The sequence below is a fragment of the Ailuropoda melanoleuca genome, chromosome 5 (assembly GCF_002007445.2).
Source record: "Ailuropoda melanoleuca isolate Jingjing chromosome 5, ASM200744v2, whole genome shotgun sequence".
In the NCBI taxonomy this organism is placed as follows: Eukaryota; Metazoa; Chordata; class Mammalia; order Carnivora; family Ursidae; genus Ailuropoda; species Ailuropoda melanoleuca.
Window position 1 is genome coordinate 92,518,096 of NC_048222.1, and position 26,285 is coordinate 92,544,380.

Sequence of the window (26,285 nt, forward strand, 5' to 3'; positions counted from 1 at the left end):
TTAAGAGTTGGCATTGGGGCCCTTCTTCTTGGCAAAGGTGGGCACAAGATTGACAAAGTGCCATTGTACTGCATACACCACTGTGCTTGGCCTGTCTTCTTCTCCGGCTTGGCCACCTTGGGAGTCTGTCCTCTTACTTTCCCAGCGTGGGCCAGGGATCCATGGACTTTTACCTCCAAGCATGGGGCTGGCTACTTCCAGAGTGGTCAGAGCCTCCACTCCACACTGACTGAGGGTAGCCTCAGCCTCCAGGGGCAAGCCTGCCAGGAGCTTGACTTGATCTTCTGGAATGATACCCTCCAGCGAGGCTACATGAGAGGCTACATGAGCTTTAATCTGGGCTACCATCTCCTGGCCAGTCACCTCCAGGGTGTGTCACTCCTGTGGGCAGACAAACAGCTGCATGTCCACAACTGAACCGCAGCCACCACAGCTGCTACCACGAAGTTGGAGTTGAGAAAGAGTTGTCTCATTTGTAAAGCTTAAAAAAAAAAAAAAACTGAACTAAATTTCTGTGGGTCTTCTTCCCTTTGAAAATAATTTTTTAAAGAGAAAAAGCAAAGCCCCTTTGACACAATTATTTTTAGAATAGTTTGAAATATTCTTCCTTAAAGATAAAAAGAATTTTATTTTATGCAGGTGCTCTTTTTCTCTTTAAAAAAACAGTTAAAGCAAACAGAATGATTTCCAAGTTTCTTTGAAAGGAGAGAAGGAAAGCTGAGAAGGAATTAATCCAGACTTTGTTGAATTAAGTGTGAAACACATACACACTCACAGGGCTCGGGCTAAGCAAGCTGAATTACTGATCACTACAGTCCTCTGCCTCCAAGAGGCGGCAAAAATCTACACACCAGAAAATTTGCTCCAGTTTTCAGTTGCAGGTCAGGAAACAATTTTTTATCTCATATCTTATTACAAAATATATGGCTTTGATGATTTAAAACTCTGTATCCTAATACTTAAGAGCATATTTTGGAAGGCACTTGGATTTGTATTCCAACTCGAACAGTTTACTAGCTGTGTGATTTTAGTTTATTCCCATTTTCTAAGTTTCGGTTTCCTCATCTAAAAATGGGCAAAATAATGCTTAATCCAGCAGGGTTACAGGGAAACTACTCTGCAAAAGGCTGAGCCCCTTCTTTCCTCCCTCCCACCTCTCCCTTCCCTTTTAACAAGTATACTTTTTTTCAGTTTTTGAAAGATTTTTAGAGAGAGAGCGCCCAAGCGGGCGGCAGCAGGGTGGGGCAAAGGAAGAGGGAAGGAGAATGTCTCAAGATTCCCCACCAAGCAGATGCAGGCCTCAATCCACAACTCTGAGCTGAAATCAAGAGTTGGATGCTTAACTGACTGAGCCACCCAGGTGCCCCCCAAATAATAATTTTTAAAAAGAGGTTCAGACACTCTAAAAACAAAACTCCAAGAATCACAACATGGACAATAACAATCATCCACAATCTCATTAGAGGGAAGGGCATCTTAACAGAAAACAGGTTTTTTTTTTCAATAATATTGCAAGTTCAGAACCTTTATATTTTTCAATGCTAATATTAAAAGATCTTACCAAATGCTGAAGAATTAGAAATATCTTTGTTTTGGTTTACTTGTTGTATATGAACTTTCCATGACATTTACAGCTCAGTTTATATAAGTCATACTTAGTTAAGCATAACTATTTGAGTTATGAAACACAAAAATTTTCTTATCACCTCACTGTAAGAAAAAAATAGTGTGGAAACTAACATATTAGCACATGCTCCCAGGAAATGTTACATTAAAAATAGAAAAATTGAGAAATGGATACACACCAAAATATTCTTTACTTTTACCCACGTTAAAAACTTTTGAGAATATTCAATAGCCACTTAGTACATAGCAAATGACACAGAACAGTTGATGTAAGGTTTAGGAAACTTGCAAAAACTGAGTTTTGTAGTACTCTGAAATATGTAGTCAGGACGTGGCATAGGTAGTTCTTGTGGATTCTCAGTGGACAATCAAATAACAAACTTCCAGATGAGGTTAAGGACTTTTCTGCAGAGCAGTCGACAGGGATCAGAGCCTCAAATCAACCTTACCACCACTTACCAAGACTCCTTGGAATCCAATTATGATTTTATAGTAGGATGAGAGCTTTGATGTACAAGGTGCCAAGGCTAGAATCCAATGTTCTTTCCATGAACATTCTGGCCGAGTGGAAGCCAAGAATGGAAAATGGGATACAGATCTAGAGTTTAGGGAGTGAGGTCATTTTGGGAAGTGAGAACAAAGGGAAGAAACAAAGCCTGGAACTCAAGACTCCAATATACTAAAATAAGGTTCTTCTTACTGAATTAGAATTGCTCATTTTTTTCCCTTTGCTTCAGCAACATGACTCAGTTGATCCTGTCTTTTGTTCATCATGCTTTTAGTGTAAATTTTTATTTTTCTCAAAAATGGTGTTAAATTATGACTTTATCTTGTTTAGTGAGGTTTTGAGCACACCCTTAAATTTTGTGTCCACATATTCTGGTTGTGGCCCTAAGAGGACTAAAATAGTGCAGGAATGGAACTGAAGACTGCACTGATTTCAGAGTTTGGAAAAGAACTGAGCCAAGAGGGGAGGACAAACACTTGCAACTCTAATTTGGTCCACCACTCACCATCTGCTCCACTTCACTGACTCACCTCATGGCCCCAGATTGGGGTGGCACCATTACTTCTGATCCCCTTAACCATCTTGATTAAACTATGTAAAATCTATTTTCCTTTGTGTTCTGAAAATGGTAAAAATTACAAAGAACTGGGGCGCCTGGGGTGGCTCAGTCATTAAGTGTCTGCCTTCGGCTCAGGGCGTGATCCTGGCGTTCTGGGATCAAGCCCCACATCAGGCTCCTCCGCTGGGAGCCTGCTTCTTCCTCTCCCACTCCCTGCTTGTGTTCCCTCTCTCGCTGGCTGTCTCTGTCAAATAAATAAATAAAATCTTTAAAAAAAAAAAAAGAAATTACAAAGAACTTTTAATAGAAACTTTTATAGAAGAATAATAAAATACCAATTCATAGGGATAGTTAAATTTAAAGCACACATATCTGACACTCCTCTGGTCTCCCCCTCCGCCTCATCAGTGAATACATTTGGCTCCACTGTCATGGATTTGTTCTGGTATGCCACTTTCAGCACACATGTGACTGGCTGTTGAGTTTTTACAGATTTTGAGAGAATCTTTGCCCTTACTCTGATAATCCTGAATTAAGTAAAAAATCTGCAGTGGTGGGGTATGTATCAAGGATGTATAGTCTTAAATGCCTCAATTAAAAACAAAAAACAAAAAAAAAAAAGGAAAGAAGAAAAGACAAGTCTCAGAAGCATTTCTACCATGCTGTGCTCAATACTCTGAACACTTCTTATACAAAATAAGGACAACTAGACACTCGAATGTTTATTGAAAACTTATTGCAGTTGTATGAGCAGAAATCAACCATTTAATTACCTTACAATAGTATGGCTGGTTTTTAACTTTGTGAATGTGAGTCGGTACTTGAGTAAGTGTTGGTTTGTATTCAATGAGATGTACCTGAACTATATAAAGTATTGTTTTTCTTTTTTTGGTAAAAGATATATAAACAAGTATATGTTGTAAACATAAATATAACTGATAATAGCTTCTGTTTCTACTGAAATGCACTTGTGTAAAGGAATTACAATTTATCCAGAAAATTATTTAGAATTTCCCCAAAGTACCCAATTTAAATGAGGTAGCACATTTCATAAAACATCCTTTGTGTTTAAAGTTAACTACAGTGCTTTATAGAAACACCTTCCATCCCAAAAGACACCATGAATGAACTATAAAAGGGAGACAAACTCTGTGATTTCAGAATTTCTCTCTCAAATTCTTTATAGTATACCAATCCCAACCTTTTATTTTACCAAAAGAAGGGTTAATAGTTTATGGTTTCTTCCACTCTGTAAGGTTTACAAGGCAAAATTTCTAACCAAGAAAAGAATTTGTAAATTTCATACATGGAATTAACTTACAGTGAAATAAAATCTTTATGGCACTGAGCGAACTGTCTTTTAATAAATACAAATTAAGAGTGTATTTAACAAATTGAGAAGGAAATAAAACATTGGCAAAAAAACAATGGCTTCTTATAATTACATGATGAGAGAGATTCAGAAATGAACATTTTAGTTAGTATTTCAAACTTTCTTTTATGACTTTATGGATATTATTCAAAATAAAAAAATACCTTCATAAACATTAAAGCCTATAATATAACATTGGTAGCAAGTAATAGCTTCTTTCTTAGTCTCTCCATATAAATAATAAATGAACCAATTAATGTATCCCTAGTCTGTAAAGTCAAATGGTCAAAGCATTTGATTAGAGATTTAGCATTTTTTGGGGGAAAAAAATATCACTCAAACATATACTTATTTTAATATTTTTGGAGAATTATAGAACTATGAGAGAAAAATTTTAATTCTTGTATTATTATTAGAGAGTTCTAAGACATTAAAAAGTATTCTTCTTTTTAACTTCTCTAAGAATAGTAATGTGCAGAGAAAGATGAGAGATTTTTGTTATGCAAGCAAATAATTGTGCTTCAGACTGGAATTGCTTTTGAATTTGTTATTTTCCCCTCTAAAAAGAAACCAGGAAGAAGAGAATCCTGTAAAACTAATAAACCATCCCAGGTGCTTTCAAATGATTCCTTTTTGTACAGGAACTTCTAAGCAATCACGCTATGGTGTGGGTGGGTATCTTTCCTTCACTCCTCTTCCGGCAGACCAGGTATAAGGTTATCTAGAGAAGGTCTACATTGGGAAAAAAAAGGAGAAAGAAACATAGTAAGAAATGCTATCCAGCAGACCAATTTACCCATCCTTAAATTTTTTTTAATAGATAATGAGTTATGAATATTTACCAAGGTTTTTCAGTGCTGAGAGCAACTTTGTATTTTCTTACCTTTCAATATAGAAACAATGCCTCTATTTCTTCAAGTCTGAATTTATATTATTAAAGAGATTTTTTTCATTAAATTATTTTTCACCTAATAATCTCTATTTGCTCAGTGACCCATATTAGCAGTCTCAGCTATTTTTAATATTTTAGATTTTGATTCTTGATATTTATACCAGCTAAGACAATTTATTTGGAGTAGGCCAACAAAAATGTATCAGAACCAGAATCTTTTTTTAAGTAGGCTCCATGCCCAACCTGTGGCTTGAACTCACAATCCCAAAATGAAGAGTCACATGCTCAGGGCACCTGGGTGGCTCAGCCAGTTAAGCATCTGCCTTTGGCTTGAGTCATAATTCCAGGGTCTTGGGATTGAGCCCCGCATCAGGCTCCTTGCTCAGTGGGGAGCCTGCTTCTCCCTCTGCCTGCAGCTTCCCCCGTTTGTGCTGTCAAATAAATAAAATCTTAAAAAAAAAAAAAAAGTCACATGATCTACTAACTGAACCAGCCAGGCACCCCCAGAACCAATATCTTAATTTGGGGTATTTTAAAAGATCAAATGGTCCCTAGAAATCTTTTAATGGTATGAAACTATTTAATAATTAGTACTCAGCAATAAGGTGTAAGTATATGGTAGGGCAACATATAACTAATTTTTTAAGAGAAAAATGGATCTTTTATAGGAAGACAATCACTGGTATCAAGGTTTCCCTAGGCAATTTGATTTGGCCTCCTTCTGAAGACATGAGGGCAGCCTCTGAGTTCTTTGGAAGCTTCCACATCCTTAACATTTCATTTTCCTGTCAGTCATGGTGAGGTGTCAACTATAACGAATTTAGCAGTAAAAAAAATGCAGGTATGCCTCTTCTAGAAATCACCTCAGACTGCTTAAATTTAAAACATAAAAATGAGATGGGTTTCTTTTTTATCAGATTAGTAAAGATTAAAAACATTGATAACACCCAGTGTTGGCAAAAGTGTGTGGAATAAGCATTCTCACAACTTGCTATCGGAAATGTAAGGTGATGTAGCTTTTCTACAGAGCAATTTACTACTAGGTATCCATGCTTAAAATACGCACAGCCCAGAGGCAACTGGCTGGCTCAGTTGGTAAAGCAAACAACTCCTGATCTCTTGGGGGTCATGAGTTCAAGCCCCATGGGGGGTGTAGAGCTTACTTCAAAGACAAAAAAATGCACAGCCTAGAGGGTTATTAAATGATGGTACAAGGGGCTCTGTGACCCTTCCTCCTGGTGAAACAACCTTAGCTGGTGAAAAAAAAATTTTTTTTAAGTTTGTTTGTTTATTTATTTATTTACTTATTTATGATCTCTACACCCAATGTGGGGCTTGAACTCACATCCCTGAGATCAAGAGTCACATGCTTTTCCAACTGAGCCTGCCAGGTGCCCCTTTAAAAAAAGTATTTAAAAGAGTGCCTGGGTGGTTCGGCTGGTTAAACATTGGACTCTTGATCTCAGCTCAGATCCTGATGTAGGGTCATGAGTTAAAGCCCCACGTTGGGTTCCACGTTGAGCACGGAGCCTACTTAAAAAAAAAAAAGGTTTTTAAAGTCTCTGGAAATTGTCTGAGGGAATAGAGCAAATGGAGAAACACTGATTCAAGTGCTGTAAATGAAATGTTTGTGTGCCTCCAAAATTCATATATTGAAAGCTAATTGGCAATGTGATGGTATTTGGAGGTGGGGCCTTTGGAAAGTGAGTAAGCCATGAGGGTAGAGCCTTCATGGCTGGGATTAGTGTCCTTATAAAGTAGAATCCAGAGAGCTCCTTAGCCTCTTCCACCATGTGAGAAGATGGATATCTATGAACCAGCCTCCATAACTGAGAGAAATAAATTTCTGTTGTTTATAAGCCACCTAGTCTATGGTACTTTGTTAAAGCACCCTGAACAGACTAAGACATCAGAAAAATCCACTAATGACAAGAACTGGAAATTATAAATAAGAAGGCTAATATAATCACTCCATAAATATGTATTTCTTCTCCTTCCTTCTCTCAGCCTTGAAGGACCTAAAATTGTAAAAAGTAATAATTTTAACAAACTTGTATGTGTAACATATATAGATGTAATGTATAACTATAGTGAAATTAAAAAGAGAAAGAGAATACTGCTATATAGGTGTTTCTGTATCTCATGGACTTAAAATAGTATAATCTGAAGTAGATTCTGATAAATTCGTATATTGGTTAAGTCCTAGAGCAGCTACTAAGAAAGTAAAATAGCAGATACAGAACTGACCCTTGAACAACATGAGCTTGAATTACACAGGTCCACTTATACATGGATTCTTTTTTTTTATTTTAAAGATTTTATTTTATTTATTTACTCAACAGAGATAGAGACAGCCAGCGAGAGAGGGAACACAAGCAGGGGGATTGGGAGAGGAAGAAGCAGGCTCATAGCAGAAGAGCCTGATGTGGGGCTCGATCCCATGACGCCGGGATCATGCCCTGAGCCGAAGGCAGACGTTTAACTGCTGTGCCACCCAGGCGCCCCACATGGATTCTTTTTTGATATGGTACTATAAATGTATTTTCTCTTCCTTATGATTTTCTTTCTTTTTTTAAGATGTTTATTTACATTATGAGAGACAGGGAGACAGAGAGTAGGGCAGGGTGGGGGGAAGAGCAGAGGGAGAGGGATAAGCAGACTCTGCACTGAGTGTGGATGCGGACGTGGGTCTCAATCTCACGACCCATGAGATCATCACCTAAGCCAACACCAAGAGCCAGATGCTCAACCGAATGACCCACCCAAGTGCCCCTTATGATTTTCTTAATAACATTTATTTTTATCTAGCTTACTTTATTGCAAGAATACAGTATATAATACATATAACATACAAAATATACATTAATCAACTGTGTTTATATTATCAGTAAGGCTTCCCATCAACAGTAGGTTATTAAGTTTTGGGGGGTGTCAAAAGTTATACATGAATTTTCAACTACACAGGGTGTCAGTACTACTAACCTCCATGTTGCTCAAGTGTCAACTGTATATCCAACTATATCAATAACAACATTAAATGGGAATTTGGGTAGCCTGGCTGGCTCAGTTGGTAGAGCATTCAATTCTTATCTCAGGCTCATGAGTTAAGCCCCATGTTGGGTGTGGAGCCTACTTTAAAAAAAAAAACAAAAACAAAGTGAATCACCGAACAATCCATTCAAGAGGCAGATCTTGTTAGACTGAGTAAAACAAAACAACAGACATGATCCAACTGTATAAAAGACACACTTACATATTCAAAAGTCACAAATAGGTTGAAAGTAAAAGGAGAAAAAGATATGCAAACAGCAACTGTAAGACAGCTGCAGTAAATACACTAATGTCAGATAAAATAAACTCTAAGACAAAATAGTTATTTAGAGACAAAGACATTTTATAATGATAAAAGGGGTCAACTGAGGAAGATACAAGAATTATGAAGATAATATGCACCTAACAACAGAGCTCCAAAGATACATGGAAGCAAAAACTGAATTAAAAGGAGAAATAGATGATTCAACAACAGGATAAAGTTAGAAATCAATAGCAAATAAATTTGAAAAACTCATAAATATGTGGGAATAAACCACATGCTGCTAAACAACCAACAGATTAAAGAAGAAATCACAAAGGAAGTAAGAAATACTTTGAGATGAATATGAAAGATCAAGAGTCACGTGCTGTAGTGACTGAGCCAGCCAGGTGCCCCAGAAACAAAAAATCTGAATAGGCCTATAACAAATAAAAATGATTGCACTAGCAATTTAAAAAACTTCCCACAAAGAAAAGCCCTAGGTATAATTTCACTCACATGTGGAATTTAAGAAACAAAACAGATGAATATAGGGGAAGGGAAGGAAAAATTAAAAAAAAAAAAAGACAATAACAGGGAAGAAAACCATAAGAAACTTTTATCTATAGGAAACAAACTGAGGGCTGCTGGAGTGGAGGTGGGTGGAGGATGGGGTAATTGGGTGATGGGTATTAAGGAGGGCACTTGCAGTAATGAGCACTGGGTGTTATATGCAACTGATGAATCACTGGATTCTACCTTCGAAACTAATAACACAGCATATGTTAATTAAATTTAACTTAAATAAAAAAATAAATAAAAGTCCTAGGCTAGATGGCTCCACTGGTGAAATTTACCAAATATTTAATTTTTTTCCCAACCGTTTAATATTTTAACGTCACACATGATTTCAATAGAATAAAAGACAAAAATGCATGATAATCTCAACAGATATAGAGAAAAAAAAAACAGTTAAAACTCCATACTCCTCTTTCACAATAAAAACTTTCAACAAGCTAGGAATTAAAGGGAACTTCTTCAAGCTGATAAAGGACATATACAAAGACACACAGTTAACATACTTAATGATGAGAGACTGAACGCTTTCCATCTAAAATCAAATAAAGACAAAGATGACTGTTCTCACCACATCAATACAACATTGTACTAGGGAGTCTAATTAGGGCAATTAGGCAAGGAAAGAAAATAAAAGACATCCAGATTACAAAGGAAGAAGTAGGGGCGCCTGGTTGGCTCCATCAGTACAGCATGCCACTCTTGATCTTGGGGTTTTGAGTTCAAGCCCCAAGTTGGGTATAGAGATTATTTAAAAATAAAATATAAAAAAAAGAAAAGGAATAAGTAGAAGTATCTATTTGTTGATGACGTGAGCTTACACATAACAGATCCTAAGGAACCTACTAAAAATTATGAGAATGAGTCAAAAATTTCATCAAGTTTATAAGATACAGGATCAATAAACATATCAAATTGTATTTCTATATGTTAGCAATGAACAATTCAAAAATGAAATTAAGAAAATTCCATTTACAATGGCATCAAGAATAAAATACTTAGGAATAAATTAAACAAAACAAGTGAAGGGGTGTCTGGCTGGCTCAGTCAGTAGAGTGTGTGACTCTTGATCTCAGGGTTATGAGTTGGAGCCCCACGGGTGTGGAGATTACTAAAAAAAAATAAACTTTAAGAAATAAAATAGTGTAAAACTCGTATTCTGAAAACTACAAAACGTTGAAAAAAATTAAAGTAAACCTGACTAGATGGAAATACATCCCATTTCTTGAGTTGGAAAACTTAATTGTCAAGATGTCAATACTTCCCATATTGATCTATAGATTCAACACAATCTTTTCCAAATCCCAGCCGGCTCTTCACAGAAACTGACAAGCAGATCTTAAAATTCATATAAGAGATTCAAGAGAACCAGAATAACAACAACAAAAAACCCCCCACAACACTTGAAGAACTACAAAGTTGGAGGACTCACATATTCTTATTTAAAAGCTTGCTATAGGGGGTGCCTGGGTGGCTTAGATGGTTGGGTGTCTGCCTTCGGCTTGGGTGATGATCTCCAGGTCCTGGGATCAAGCCCCATATTGGGCTCCCAGCTCAGTGGGGAGTCTGCTTCCCTCTCTCTCTGCCTCTCTCTCTGCTTGTGCTCTCCTCTTTCTCTCAAATGAATAAAAAAAGTTTAAAAAGTAAAAAAAAATTTTTTTTAAATAAAAGCTTGCTATAGGGCACCTGGGGGGCTCAATCAAAGTGTCTGCCTTTGGCTCAGGTCGTGATGCCAGGGTCCTGGGATCCAGCCCTGTATCAGGCTTTGTGCTCAGTGGGGAGCCTGCTTCTCCCTTTCCCTCTGCCCCCTACTTGTGCTTGCACGTGATCTCTCTCTCTCTAGCACTTTCTGTCAAATAAATAATTTTTTTAAAGAAACTTGCCATAATTCTACAGTAATCAAGAAAGCACAAGGAATGACATATACATCAATAAGACAGAACTGAGAGTCCAGAAGTAAACCCTTGCATTTATGGTCAATTAATTTTCAACAATAGTGCCCACATAATTAAATGGGGGAAAAAGAATAGTGTTTTCAAACAAATGGTGCTAGAGCTGGATAATGACACTAATAGGAGGTTGGACCTCCCCCACCTCCTCACACCATATATAAAATTTAACTCAAAATGGATCATAGCCAGGGGCTCCAGGCTGGCTCAGTTAGTAGAATATGTGACTCTTGATCTTGAGAGTAGTGAGTTTGAGCCCCATGTTGGGGTAGAGTTTACTTAAAAAAAATTAATAAAAAGAAGAATTTTAAAAAAATGGATCATAGCCATAAATGTAAGTGGATAAAACTGCAAAACTCTTAGAAGAAAACATAGGTATAAACTGTATTATTAGTCAGTGGTTTTAAAACATGATGCCTAAAGCACAAGCAACCAAAGGAAAAATAGACAAATCAGACTCTAACAAAAGCAACAATTTTTTTTGCTCAAGAATAACACCCAGAAAGTGAAAAGACACAAACCCAAAGAATGGAAGAAAATAATTGCAAATAAAGTCCTTGTTCAAAATATAAGAATTCTTACAACTCAACAATAAAAAGACAAATAAGCCAATTGAAAAATGGGCAAAGGGGGCTCCTGGGTGGCACAGCGGTTAAGCGTCTGCCTTCGGCTCAGGGCGTGATCCTGGCGTTATGGGATCGAGGCCCCACGTCGGGCTCCTCTGCTATGAGCCTGCTTCTTCCTCTCCCACTCCCCTGCTTGTGTTCCCTCTCTCGCTGGCTGTCTCTATCTCTGTCGAATAAATAAAATCTTTAAAAAAAAAAAAAAAAAAAAAGAAAAATGGGCAAAGAATTTGAAAAGACATTTCTCCAAAGATAGACAAATGGCCAGTAAGTACATGAAAAGATGCTCAACGTCATCAGTCATTAGGGAAATGCAGATCAAAATCACAATGAGATATCATAGTCCCCTCTTATCCCAAGGGATGTATTCCAAGTGAATGAATACCTGAAACCACATAGTGCCAAGCCCTATATATACTAAGTTTTTTCCGATTCATACATATCTATGATAAAATTTAACTTATAAATTAGGCACAGTAAAAGAAGAACAATAACTAATAACAAAATAGAATAATTTTAACAATAAACCATAATAAAAGTTATGTGAATGTGGTCTTTCTTTCAAAGTTTCTTATTATACTATCCTCACCCTTTTTTGGGATAATGTGAGATGATTCAATGTCTCCATGATGAGATGAAGTGAGGGGAGTGACGTAGGCACTGTGATGTAGGGTTAGGCGACTACTGACCTTCTGAAGAAAGGTCAGGCGGATCATCTGCTTCTGAACCACAGTTCACTGCAGGTAACAGAAACCATGGACAACAAAATCATGGATGGGGTGGGGGAGACTACTGTACCAACCCCTAGGATGGCTGTAGTAAAGTGTTGGTGAGGATGTGGAGAAATTGGAACTCTTATATACTGCAGGTAGGAATGTAAAATGCTGCAACCACTACGGAAAAGAGTTTGGCAGTTCCTCAATAAGTTAAACACAGAATAACCATAGAACCCAGCAGTTCCACTCTTAGGTATATATCCAAGAGAACTGAAAACATCTGTTGAAACAAAAATTTATAAACTAGGGGTGCCTGGCTGGCTCAGTCAGTAGAATGTGCAAGTCTTGATCTGGGGGTCATGAGTTCAAGCCCCATGTTGGGTGTAGAGATTATAAATAAGTAAACTTAAAATTATAAATGAATGTTCAGAGCAGAATTATCTTTAATAACCAAATAGTGAAAATAATAATGACTGGATAAACAAAGCTGTTTTTCTATACAAGAGAATTTTATTTCGTTATTAAAAAAGAATGAAGTACTGCTATCTGTTACTATATGGATGGGTCTTGAAAACATTAAGCTAAGTAAAATAAGCCAATCATAAAAGAAAAAAATAATAAGAATATTTATATAAAATGTCCAGAACAGGCAAATCTGCAGGGAAAGTAGTTTAGTAGTTGTCTAGGATCAGAGAGCTGGGGGGAAATGGGGAGCACCTGCTAATGGGTATGAATACTTATTTATGGGGTGCTGAAAATGCTCTAAAATCAATTATCATGATGTTGCACAACTACTTAAATATAGTAAAACCCATCAAACTATACAACTTAAATGGGTAAATTATACATTACATGACTATCTCAAAAAATTAAAAAATTTGCATTCCTAGCGATTCTACATTTAGAAGCGTTTGGAAGTAAATGCACAAGTGTTCCAAGATGAGTGCATACATGTTCATTGCACCATTCAAAATAGCATAAATAAATAAATATCCATCAATAGCCAAGTTAAATAAATTAAGGCTGTCCGTACAATGAAACTGAAGAGTCATTCAAGATGACAGTCTTCCAGGGTGCCCGGCTGGCTCAGTTGGTAGCTTGCAACTTTTGATCTTGGGCTTGTAAGTCTGAGCCCCATGCTGGATGTACAGATTACTTAAAAAATAAAATCTTAAAAAAAAATGACTATCTTCAGATCTACAAATAAATACATCTAAGTTTAGCAACTCAAGTGGCAAGGTAATAAATGCATTACACGTGTTTAAATTATGTGTGTATATGTGTGTGTGTATTTTATATATATATATATAATTTTTGTATATATAAAAATGTTACTGTTCAGAGAAAAAATGAATAAACAAAGTTGAAAGCTCTAACACCCTTCCTTCCTTCCTTCTTCTCTCCCTCTTTGTTTCTTCCCTCTTTTTTCTCTTTACTCTTTTGTTTTGTTTCTTTCTCTTTTTTCCTCTTTCTCTTTTTCTTTCAAGATTATTTTTATTTGAGAGACATAGCGAGAGACAGCATGAGCCGGGGGCAGGGGGTGAAGAGGGAGAGGCAGGCTGCTTGCTGAGCAGGAAGCCCCCCTGGGACCACGACCTGAGCCGAAGGCAGATGCTTAACCCACTGAGCCATCCAGGCACACCCCCCCCCTTTCTTTTTTTAAGATTTTAAGTAATCTTCACACCCAATGTGGGACTTGAACTCACAACCCTGAGATCTAGTCATAGGCTCTACCAACTAAGCCAGCCAGGAGCCCCTACAATTACACTATAATGTAATTATAGTTCCTTGGGCCTGTGTAATGAGAGATGTTATATATGGGACACAGACACAAGTGAAGTGACATTGGATCAAAGTCTTCTTGACTGAGGAGGAATAAACTAGGTGAAGAGAAGGGCTAGAACATCCTAGATCCTAGGTCCAGAGAAATTTGTGAAAGCTCTGAAGTGAAAAAAGGATAGACTTGACAAACTCACAGAGAGCCAATGAGTCATGTTAGGAGGATTGGAGAGAGAGAAGTGCTTGATCATGCATGGTTTTGTGGGCTACATTAAGAATTTTATTTTGGGAAGAAAAAAAAAATTTTTATTTTGGGGCACCATGCTGGCTCAGTCGGTGGAGCCTGCCACTCTTCATCTCGGGGTTGTAAATTCAAGCCCTGTGCTGGGTGTAGAGATTACTTAAAAATATAATTTAAAAAAAAGATTTTTATTTTAATCCTAACACTAATGAGAAATCACTAAAGGGTCTTGAGTGGTATGAAGCTATAATATGAAGAATGGATAAAAGAGAAGCAAAAGTAGGTGTGAGGAGGCTGATCCAAGGCAGACAGTAGTGAGGCTTGGGTGATGTGAACTAGAGATGAAATAAGTCTGGAACGGAGAGACTGAACATACAAATGGACGATGGCCAGACCATATATTAAAACAGAACTCTGTCCTACAAACCCTATAGCAACCAGTCCAAGAAGCCAAACCATAACCCGTGTAGTAATTGGCCTCAAATGGTCAAGGTTTGCTCAGTAACTACCAGGTTCCCTAATTTTGCCCCTTCTTTCCTCTGATTCCAATTCAGGACTAAGGAAAGCAAGCCATATATGCACCCCAAACCTATTGCATAGGAAGCCTAACTCCAACTTCCCCATACCAACAACTTCCACTCAGATCATACCTCAAAGCCTTCATTTTTTTCACAATAAAACTTTCCAACTCCCCTGCCTCTCTCTTGTCCTCAGCCAAAAAACAAATGACAGTGGCTGACTCCCTTGCTTCAGCAAGCTCTGAATAAACAGTCTTTACTTGTTCTCATTTGGATGGTCTTTTTCCCGCCCCCCCCCAACAATATTATCAGTGTAAAAACATGACTGAGGCCAAAGGAATGGATGAAACACATTATGTTTTAACTACACTTCAATTAAAATAAAAAACTAAAATAGGGGCGCCTGGGTGGCTCAGCCGGTGAAGTATCTGCCTTCGGCTCAGGTCATGATCCCAGGGTCCTCGGATCGAGCCCCACATCAGGCGCCCTGCTCAGCAGGGAGGCTGCTTCTCCTTCTCCATCTGCCGCTTTGCCTGCTTGTGCTCTCTCTCAAACAAATAAAATCTTTTAAAAAAGCAAAATAAATAAAATGCTGAAATCTAAAAAAAAAAAAAAAAAAAAAAAAAAAAAAAAAAAGGAATGGTTGAAATGAAGAGGAGGGTAGAGGAAAACTACAGCATGCAAGCATTTTAGGTATAATTAAGCCTGCCTAGGAGCCAGAGGGTTAGCTGAGAACTTAGCAGAAAAGCAGAAGTATAGTATCAGAAATTTAAGGTAAGGAATTTTTGCAGACTTGAGTCGTCAGGTGTTAAAATCTGCTGAGAAATAAAAAGGAAGAATAAAAAACCTTAATTTAGAAAGCTGAAAGTAACTGATGGGTATTTTATTTTATTTTATTATCTAAAGATTTGAGAGAGAGAGAGAATCTCAAGCAACTGTGCTGAGTGCAGAGCCTGACATGGGGCTCGATCCCAGGACCCTGAGATCACGACCTGAGAAGAAATCAAGAGTCAGCTGCTTAACTGACTGATGGCCCAGGTGCTCTGATAGCTATTTTAAAGAAGGTACAAGACAAATTGGAGTGGATTGAGGTGCAAATGGAAAATAATAGATCAGACAGGGTGCCTGGTTGGATCAGTCGATAGAGCACGCAACTCTTGATCTCAGGGACATGATGATGAAGCATAGTTGGAACGCACACACACAAGGACAAAGATTCCACAACCCCCCCCCAAGAGGAAACCACCATCAAAGGGATTTTACACCACCTGGAAGGAACCCTCCACCCTTTCCCATGTGACAAAAACCTGGTTGGATGACAGGTGCGGGGAGGGTTAATCAAGTTAAAACAGCCTGCCAACAAGCCCATAAAAACCCTTAGACTTAGAAATTCTGGTGGCAATCCTCTTGGGTCCCCACCCTCCTCGGGAGCTTTTGTACTATCACTTTCCTATCGCTCAATGAACCTTGCTTTGCTGCCCACCACTCTGCCTGGTCTACCTCTTCATTCTTCGAAGCAGCCTAAGAACTGCGCACCACGAGCACTGATGGAGAAAAATTATCCTGTAACACTGAGTTCGAGTACCCTGTTGAATGTAGGGTTTACTTTTAAAAAAATGTAACAAAAATATTAAAAAAGAAAATAGTGGATCAGAAATGAGGAGTACAAAAGATTGGTTTGAGAGCATTACTGAGAAGTGCATGGGTGTGTGTGTTTAGTATGTAGTCTTATCAGCATTTTTTTTTAAGGATTTTATTTATGAGAGGGCACGAGCACAAGTGGAGAGCAGCAGGTAGAGGGAGAAGCAGACTACCCGCTGAGCAGGGAGCCCCATGCAGGACTTGATCCCGGGATCAAGACCTGAGCCAAAGGCAGAACTGACTGAGCCACCCTGGGCACCACTCTTCTCATAGCTGAAACGTCTAGGTTAATACATTATCCAGAGAGCACGGAGAATGAAGAAAATGTCTATGTGGCAGTTGCAGATTCCTGACAAAGTGGGAAGGGACGGGTGGGACCCATGACACAGATGAAAGAATGGCCCTGTTTCCACGGCGGCAGGAGGGTGGAGGAGAAAGGGAGTGAGCAGGGTGGGAAGCTGATTAGATGGGTTTGATGTTGGGAAGTACACCATTTGATGACTTTTTTCTTTGTTATGTAAGAGGCAAGGTTATCTGCTGAAAATGCAAAGGAGAAAGGCCCAAAACCTGAGATGAGTAGAAAAATTAAGAACCAGTGATTGTGGAGCACGAGGCAGCAAGCTGACCACAGCAATGTAGCAGGCTTGCTGGACGGTGAGTGGGAGATGAATTTAAAAGTGGTTCCAGTCTGACTTCTTGTGTGCTCTCCAGCAGCAGGAATATGCCTGGATGAAGACTTCAGGATTCTTCCAGAACAATGTGATGAAGACAGAGCAACAGGGTGATCTATAATGTTGGCAGCAATTATGGAAATAATGAACTATAGAATCTTAGCTGGTGGAAGGAAAGATTCCCGAGGACCAGTGGGTCTGGAGAAGGATGGTCAGTACTCTGGAAGGCTTGATGAGGTTGGAGTAGCCACTACTCAGATTTCAGTTTGTCAGTTAATATTAGGAAATAAAGCTGAAAATGTGTAGGATCTCACTGTAGTATGTCTTAAATGCTAAGATAATAACTCAAACTTTGGTTTCATTTCTGTTTATGCGTAGCTGTATTTGGGACACCTTCGTAGGCCAATGATAACAAAGACCAATACCACCCACTGTTGAAAGGTTTGCTAAGCTGCTCCATGGTACTTCGGCCTCTGGATCCATTTTGTGTGGCCAAGCAGCCAACAGGGACCTTGCACTGACACCAGCCCCTCTGGCAAGCTCCCGTGGACAGCAGCGGCAGAGTCACCAGCAAGAAAGCAAAGAAATTTACGTTCCCGGTATCACTTCCCCAACAGCCCTTGTGATCAAATCTCCTTTGCCTCCCAGGGCCTATTTACCTTACGTACCGTACCTCTTAGATAAGAACCCTTGTGGGGCAAAATCCCCCCCCCCTTTGGTTTGAACTGACCAGATCAGACCCCAGCCCAGGAACCCCAAAGCACTCCACCCAGTCCATAATTAAGGCATGTGCCTAGGGCCTGTCTCTAGGTGTGCATTCTCCCTGGACCTCCCCAGGTGGCCCCTCCAGGCATGATGTGTACTTCCTCCAAGACCAGTGAGTAATCAATTTCTCTAGTTCAATTTACCTATTAGCCAGCTTTTGAACTAAGGTTCACCCGGCTCATTGTTTCGTACTTAACAAATGTTAATTTAACAAAGTGGAACACCCACCCTGCGCCTTCAGGGAATTGACATCATGCTGGGAAGGAAGGGAGGAGGACTGCCAGTTAAGGTGTTACGATGCAGGGAGCCAAGTACTTGGAAGAATTACACAAATAGGTTGAGAGAAAACGTAGACATCAAATACAATTGGTAGGGGTATCAAACTCTGGGAAAGTTTCTTGAAGGATGATTAATGGCAAGGAAAAGAGTCAAGTAAGGACACTGCGGGCAGAAATATACTTGGAGGAATAGCAAGAGGTGAAAAATAGACTAAAGTGATGTTAATAAAAACTCTACAGCTACTATGGATTTAGCTGTTACCATGTGCTAGGTAGGGTATGGCAAAGCTAATACCTTATTAGCTCCGTCTTACAGGTCTGTAAGTGGAGGGGGTCTTAAGGAGACAAGTGACTCACCAATGACCACCCGTGTGTGAGCTAGTGGTCAGAGCTCGAACCCACGAAGGCCGGTGTTAATTCTCTCTTCTCCCCTCTAGGAGACGGAAGGGGAGATGAGGTGGCAAATGATCCTGGGGAGGTGTATTTTGTAAGGTCTTGTTTCTTAAATTATGGAAGTTCTCACTGTCCTGAAGGCTACAGGGGCAGTAAAGAATTTTAATCAAGATGTGCCACGGCTGGATTTACAGTTTAGGAAGAGCAGATGATAAAAGAAAAAAAAGGATTTTCTAGAACTGGAACTGGAGGCTGGAGTCATCAATTAAGGAGCTTAAGTCCCGCTGGAGAGATACAACAGGACTAAGATAGTGGTGACAGAGATGAAAATGAGGGAGCACATTTTAAAAAATATTTCAAGGCAGAAATGATAGGCCTGGGGCAGGGGGGCGCACCTGGGTGGCTCAGTCGGTAGAGTCTGCCTTGGGGTCAGGTCATGATCCCAGGATTCTGGGATGAGTCCTGCCATCAGGCTCCTTGCTCAGCAGGGGAGTCTGCTTCTCCCCTTCCCCCTGCTCATCCTCTCTTGCTGTCTTTCAAATGAATACATAAAATCTTAATAAAGAAAAAAAAAGAAAGAAAGAAATGATAGGCCTGGGAAACCAACTAGAACTGAGTATTAGAGCACCCAAGGCTCAGAAATTTACATTGAGAAGGCAAAATGTGTATTTCATAGCACAGAGCTTGATACATAGTAAACATGTAATATATGATGGCTCTACAATTATTCTCCAAATTCTGAGAACACAGGAGACAGATTTGAGTGGGAGGAATTGAAGAGTTTACTTTTAAGTGTTCATTCATTTCTGTGGAGCTTATTACAATCATTGGGCATATAGCTGTGATCAAAGCAAAGTCTTCTGTTCTTATGGAACTTACATTCTAATGAAGACAGGCAGGCAGATACTAAATAGTAACAAGATAAATGTATGTCATGTCAGGTGGCAGGTGGCAGGGAGAAAAACAAAACAGGAAAATGGAAATAGAGGTACCTTGGGTAGGATGAGGTACTGCTTTTTTTATATAAGAGTTTATTTTGGTTTATTAATTGGTTTAAAGATTTATTTGCATATTTATTTATTTGGGAGACAGAGAAAGAGAGCGCAGGCATGGGGAAGAGGGGCAGAGGGAGACAGAAACTTAAGCGACTCATGCAGAGCACAGAGCCTGATGTGGGGGCTCGATCTCACTGCCCTGAGATCATGACCTGAGCAGAAATTAAGAGTCGGGCGCTTTAACTGACTGTGCCACACAGGCGCCCTGGTATTGCTTTTGTAAAGAAAGGATCACCAGGGAAATCCTTCCTGATGACATCTATGATATTGGAACAGAGAAGTGAGTTACAAGAATAAGCTATGCAGGACACCTGGGTGGCTCAGTCGTTAAGCATCTGCCTTCAGCTCAGGGCGTGATCCCGGCGTTCTGGGATCGAGCCCCACATCAGGCTCCTCCACTGGGATCCTGCTTCTTCCTCTCCCACTCCCCCTGCTTGTGTTCCCTCTCTCGCTGGCTGCCTCTCTCTCTGTCAAATAAATAAATAAAATCTAAAAAATTAAAAATTAAAAAAAAAAAGAACTTAAAAAAAAATAAAGACGTTTCTCAGAAAGTCCTGCTAACGTTGAAGATAAAATGCTCTACAAAAGTAGAGATCCTTTGCTTTAGAGAGTTGGCTTTCAGTTCAGCCAAAGAGGCAGCATGGAGTGAGAAGGGCCAAGACAATAAATGGGACAACTGCAGAAAGATTTGGCAGGCAGGGCTGGAGGACTGGTCAAAGGAGTCAGAAGCCCGTAACTTCAAGGAGGTAAGGATAAGGCAGAAAATAGAGAACATGTTAAGTACTCAACATTTTGAATGGTAATCAAGAGTGACAAGAGTATGAGCTGGTCTCAGTTTAAAATAATGTATTAAAATGTACCTTTACCAGGGCACCTGGGTGGCTCAGTCAATTCAGCATCCAACTCTTGGTTTTGGCTCAAGCAGGATCTCAGAGTCATGAGATCAACACTCCCACCTGCCCCTACTTGGTGCTCAGTGTCCGCATCTGCTTGAGAGTCTCTCCCCCTCCGTCTCCCTCTGTTCCTTCTCCCCCATCCTCCCACCCCTGCTCACAAGCTTGCTCTCTATAATAAATAAATAAAATCTTAAAAAATTTTTTTAAAAAAATTAAATCCACTTTACCAAAAAAACTTTTCATAGCCATTGCCTCTGAGAAATGAAGAAGAGCCAAAGGTTACACTGAAAGACTTTTACTTTTGACTTTACATTCTTTCATACTGTTAGGAAAAGATTTTACACCATGAACATATGTCAGCTAGACAGGGGCGCCTGGCTGGCTCAGTCGGTGGAGCATATGACTCTTGATCTCAGGGTTGTGAGTTCGAGCCCCATGTGGTGTGCTGAGATTACTTTAAAAAAAAGTGAGATAGAGTGTATTAATAAATACTAGACCACCACGTAACTGAGCTGCCCAGGTGCCCCTAGACTACGTATATAAAGAAAAGCATTGATACAGTGAGATTTTACAGCTGAAAGAGGAAAATCATTAGAATCCAAGGATCCTACCTCATTTTCCACTCTAAAACTCTCACGTCAGCCTGTAATACACTTGGATTTCCCGACACCCTTTCTCTTGTTTTCCTCCACTCTAATTCACTTAGGGCTGAACGTGATGCCAATGTATTTCAGCAAGAAAAAGCAATTATCAAGAGAATGAATTTTAGGGGCTCCTGGGTGGCTCAGTCAGTTAAGCATCTGCCTTTGGCTTAGGTCGCGATCCCAGGGTCCTGGTATTGAGCCCCACATCGGGCTTCTCCCTCTCCCTCTGCTGACGCTCTGCCTACTTGTGCTGTCAAATAAAAAAAATCAATCTTAAAAAAAGAAGAGCGAGAATGAATTTTACACAGCATAGATTTCTCTATTTAATTAATTCAGTTGTACAGGTTGGGAAATGTCACTGAGGATCATGGAGGAGGACCCATGGGCTGGTAAAATTTACATAGTAATGATAGTAGGGTATTCTTATTAAGGGAGCTAGAAGTCTAAGCTACTTCAAAGATTAATCTGGACAACTTCCAAAGTCAACTGTTTACCTTACCTATCCTTTTCGAGTCTTACATGACCCCAGCTGAATCAAATAACCATGTGTAATTTTTATCTAAAACATGCAGAAAACAGGGGCGCCAGGCTGGCTCAGTCAGTAGAGCATGCGACTCTTGATCTCAGGGCTGTGAGTTCAAGCCCCACGCTGGGCGTAAAGCTTACATAAAAGAAATAATTAATAAACACATAAACAAGTACATAAAGCATGCAGAAAACAGAGGGAGATAGAGGAAGGGGGGGTTCTGCCTTGTAGTTCCACCACCCAGGTCCGTAGTGATTTAGCCAGCCGTCAGGTTGTTATGTTGCAGGACATACAAAAAATGTGCCATTATTTAGGACAAGGAGGATTCTGCTTTCACATCTGAAGATAGCACTTGCTATTATCGCACTCGTTGAGCAAGATCTTGGAAAAATATCTTTTAGTATTTATTCCATGTTAGCTCTTCCGCTATCACTGGATTTCCAAATGGGAGTTTGATACACTCTGCGAAGAACTGTAACTGTACTGCAGGACTAGTCTAAACAGAAATGAGAAAATCGATGCTGTAACCCGAGCAGCTCTTTACAGCAATCGGCCAAATTTTGTGAAGGACTACTATTATTAAATGGTTTACGGGGCTTTTATTTAGATCTCCCTTTGGTTTACAGATTTGGTTTCTAGATCAAAGTTGTCCTTAACTTGGACAATTCAAATCTCTCACTACTCTATCTTGCTTACTTGCGACCCTAGTTTTAGGGCAGGTGGTTTGTGGAGAAAACTGATACAACCTGTGGCTAACTGAGGGCTTTTATTTGCGTTATGCAAGGTAGCTTTCTTAGTATATGCAGGAATTCCCTTGCTACTGTGAACCACCTCCTCTTCTCTTTGTTATTTGTGGAGGAGTGCTGGGAAAGTCTTGAACTTCTCCACTCCTCCTAAGCACAGATTTTTACCGCTATTTACATGTGGGACTGAAATGCATTATTGAAACACGCCAAAGGATTTTTTAGCATAGGAAATGTTTTAGCCCTATTACTGGATTCTCAGGAATTTCTTACTGTGTCTTTCTGGATTTTTGCACCAAACCTGTTTTTCATATTTTGATAGCAAGGGGTAATTTGTTACAGATACAGGTGTAGAGAACTTGGCTTTTTGTCTTAGCCCTCTTAATAAATGATTACTGACTTGCTCCTTCATTTCATGTCCCACTATGGGACTTTCACCAGGTTTGAAAAGCATGTACTAAACAAGAGGCATGGCAACCATTCTCCTTGAATGAATAGTGCCATAAACACAACAGTCTACAGACCAACTGAATAAGCTAATTTAGTAATTGCCTGTGTATGCTAACCAGCTGAGGGATATTTCAATGGCGTTTTTTAAAGGATGATATATTTTATCAGAATTAAAGAGCTTAAAATAATTACAATGGAATGCCAAGTCATTCGTTTTTTAGTATGAAGAAATACACACTTGGGAAGTGTTTGAAGTTAATTGATTCAAGTAGTATTACTGGTAGTGGTGGTGGATAAAATCACTGGCCTTTCAGTGAATGTAAAAAAAAGAGAGAGAGAGGAGGAGCAAAATTCTATTCAGAATTTATCCTTTAAGATGCAACAAGCATCAAGACCAATTCTGTAAGTAAGGCTGGAAAACTGCCATGGTATTAATATTAAATTGGTTTTATATATTAAAAGAAATATTGTTAAGAAGAAGACACTATTTTAATAAATTAATAAAATACCAAGGATGGTACATGATTTATATGGTGTCACTGGGCAGATATATCCAAATGCTTTCAAGGACACAGTGGTCTTAGTGGGAATGTGCATGTTCCAGATAACATACAGGGCTATTCAGTGTTTTTCAAAACACATGTTTAAAGATACTCTCATAATTATATTCTCTTGGTACCTGATTTTTCAATTATGAAATTGTTAAACGCAAACAATAGTAGTAATCCCTGTACTATTACGCAGAATTGACAATTCTCAAGATTTTCCTACATTTACTTTATCTATCCCATTAAACAACTAAAGCAATTCTCAAATTATCATGGCATTCACTGTTTCATTTGTCAGTATGTATCACTTTAAAGGTATTATCACATATTACAAAACATAAATGGACCTTCTTTGATGTATCTCATCTGGAACATTGCCTAGATGTAGTAAAACAATTTTCCATCGGAAATACCTCAGGGGAAAAAAATAATAAAATAAAATAAAATAAAATAAAATAAAATAAAATGTAAGAAATACCTCAGGGGAAGGGCACCCGTGAATGGAGAGGCATACATCTCCTCTGAAGGCAGCTGTGTCTGTGTGATTTTCTTCTCATTGCCAAATTAGCTGAGGAAAAAAAGGGAAATATTAGCAGCATTTTTCAGAAAATGAACTGTTGTTTAATCTGGAGAATGTAAAGGAATATTTTGGATCCAAACTATATTGTGATTATTTGCTACTTGTTCAGACATGACTGAGTGACATAAAAATTAATGTGATGCAAAAACACGAAATATATTCCTAACAGCTCATGTTTATAGCAGGACCTAGTAGTAGTAACCTTCTCCTTCCACATGACTTCTTCCTAAATGGTCTTGGAGCTTTCATCTTATGTAATGAATCAATCACAGATATTTTACAAGAATATTGTCCAAGGTGTTCTGTAGTTCAGAAAAGTTTGATTAGCAATTGCTATGAACTGTAAGAAAGGGTCAGCTGCTTTCTGAATTGCTGATTAGCACATTTTCCCTTATTTATGTAAAAGGGCAAACCAGGGGACGTCATTTGAAATAACCTAAGTGATCAAACTTCTGATTAAGTGAAAGGGAGAGACTGATTTTTTAACCAGTTATGCACACTTTTCAGCTCTAAATGGAGAAGTATATTACAAACTAAATAATTAACATATTTGGAATAAATATTACCACTTTTCTATTTAAATGTGGGTTTGCTTTTTCCTGAGTCAGAAAATCTTTTTTTTTTACTTGCCAGTGGTTTGAAATCTTAGATACCTGGTTTTGAAGTAAAAGCACATTAGAATAACTCTGCCTAATTCTTGTTAAGAACAACACAACAGCTATCATCTTTGAAAAACGTGTCAAGTCAATTAATATTATCTTGACCATAAATATTCTTGACATTTTTGGCTCTATTAGCACAATATTACTCAAAATTGATTTTTTTTTTAGTGAGACTTCTAATTATGTAACTAGAAACAACAGCTATCATAACCTGTTTTAAGATTTCATCTGCATTTTGTCACATGATTTTTCTGTTAATTCACATCGGTAACATTGCCCCATTCCAGCCATCAACATGTTCTAATCAACTGCTTTGGATTTTGTATTTTACCTAAAAATCCCTAAGTTTGTTGACCTCTCTACTGAATAGACCAAACAGTTCTACTTCTTTTTTACTCTATTGTAAGGACAACCATGTCTAAAATAGCTAAGGAATCAATTTTCTTTGAATTTAGAAAAACAGTGGCAAAGTACTTATCATTTTAAAACTCACCTACTTTTTAAAACATTCAAATAATAGAACTACCAGGATAGATAACATAGTCCTGAAATCCTACGCATTTACCAATACCTCTAAACACACCTAAGTGATTTTCAGCAGGAACACGATCATGCTCCCAGCGACGGGCCCAAACAGGCAGAAACAAGTTACTCGGTACACATGTATCAAAGTCCTACCTGGTCTCTGTCCGTTGATAAGAAGAAGACTCATCGCGAAAAGCAGAAACGCAAGAAGGAACTGTTGCAATCTCATGTTTCTGTCACCCTCAAGTAGAGCAACGGCTCTCAATGCAAACCAGTCTTGGAAGAGTCGGCGCCGTATCCGTGCGGCTCTCCTCACATTCTACTGACGAGCCTCCGACAACTGCCAGCTGCGTTTTCCAGAAAGGTTAATGATCACATCAGACAAGGTTACGGGTGCTGTGGTCAAGCCTCCCTCGGTCGCAAACCCCTCCTCCCTCCTCCCCCTCCCCCACCCCGTCACTCCCCTTTATTTCCATAAGCAAATATTGGTGAAATAAACCATTCAAGCGTGCTGTAACTTAGCGGCAGTCTACTGTGGAAGCTCCTAGGAGAGACTGACTTAAATTCAATCTGGAGGTGGAGAAATATGTAAAACAAGGGAGGGCTTTGCCCCCTCCCCTCACCATTTGCATCTGTTTAAACTTTGCATTGCCCATATTGGTCCCACATGCAGAAACCAATCGAAATGACAGGAAGTCTCTCTTTTGTCCTCTTCAGAAGGAATTCTGCAGCTCTGACCTAAGACTCCCAAATACTTTGTGGCAGAACATGTGCTGAAATGCTTTCTCTTTACCAAACCCACTGCCAAGTGGTGCCTATTTGCTCCAAATCTCTAAATTGCATAACCTCTGTGGGTTTCTATCAATATCAACATTCCTGGGGGTTTAGAGTGTTCTGAAATGAATTTTAAGAAATGTTTATATTTTTATTAGCAAAGTGCAATTTAAAAAGTAATGAAGATCACTTTCATCTGCAATACCATCCAGGAATTTTTGAAAAGGAAGTTCAGGAAAGCCACAAACTTGTGAAGCCTGTGTTCTGTTAAAAAATTTTATATGTAGTGGAACACCAGGCTAACATATCACAGACACAGAAATGAGACGTGGAGAAAAAGGTTCTCAGTTCATCTCCCGCTGAATTCAGAAGACACAGGAACAGCCTAGTGTTGTCGCTCGCACACGTGCACTGAGATCTTTTTTAAGCATTTCCTTGTCACATGTAGCTGTTATAATTGGAAATCGGTGTACTTACTATAAA

At 38.9% G+C, this 26,285-nt stretch overlaps 1 protein-coding gene and 1 pseudogene across 2 annotated transcripts; both read right to left on the reverse strand.

Moving 5' to 3' along the window:
* On the reverse strand, window positions 1-405 carry LOC100478864 (annotated as a pseudogene).
* Window positions 406-3,018: 2,613 nt separating this feature from the next.
* On the reverse strand, window positions 3,019-25,562 carry APELA (apelin receptor early endogenous ligand). 2 transcript variants are annotated; one of them, XM_034661415.1, is made up of 4 exons: window positions 25,528-25,562; window positions 25,182-25,375; window positions 23,740-23,829; window positions 3,019-4,797 (listed from the first exon to the last, which is right to left on the reverse strand). In XM_034661415.1, the coding sequence occupies exons 2-3, from the start codon at window positions 25,255-25,257 to the stop codon at window positions 23,741-23,743; spliced, it is 165 nt and encodes a 54-aa protein (XP_034517306.1). In that variant the 5' UTR covers window positions 25,258-25,375; window positions 25,528-25,562; the 3' UTR covers window positions 3,019-4,797; window position 23,740. The 2 variants fall into 2 exon arrangements, with proteins under 2 accessions (XP_034517306.1, XP_011233121.1); XM_011234819.3 differs by lacking the exon at window positions 25,528-25,562 and having other exon boundaries at window positions 25,182-25,448.
* Between the last annotated feature and the right edge of the window lie 723 nt (window positions 25,563-26,285).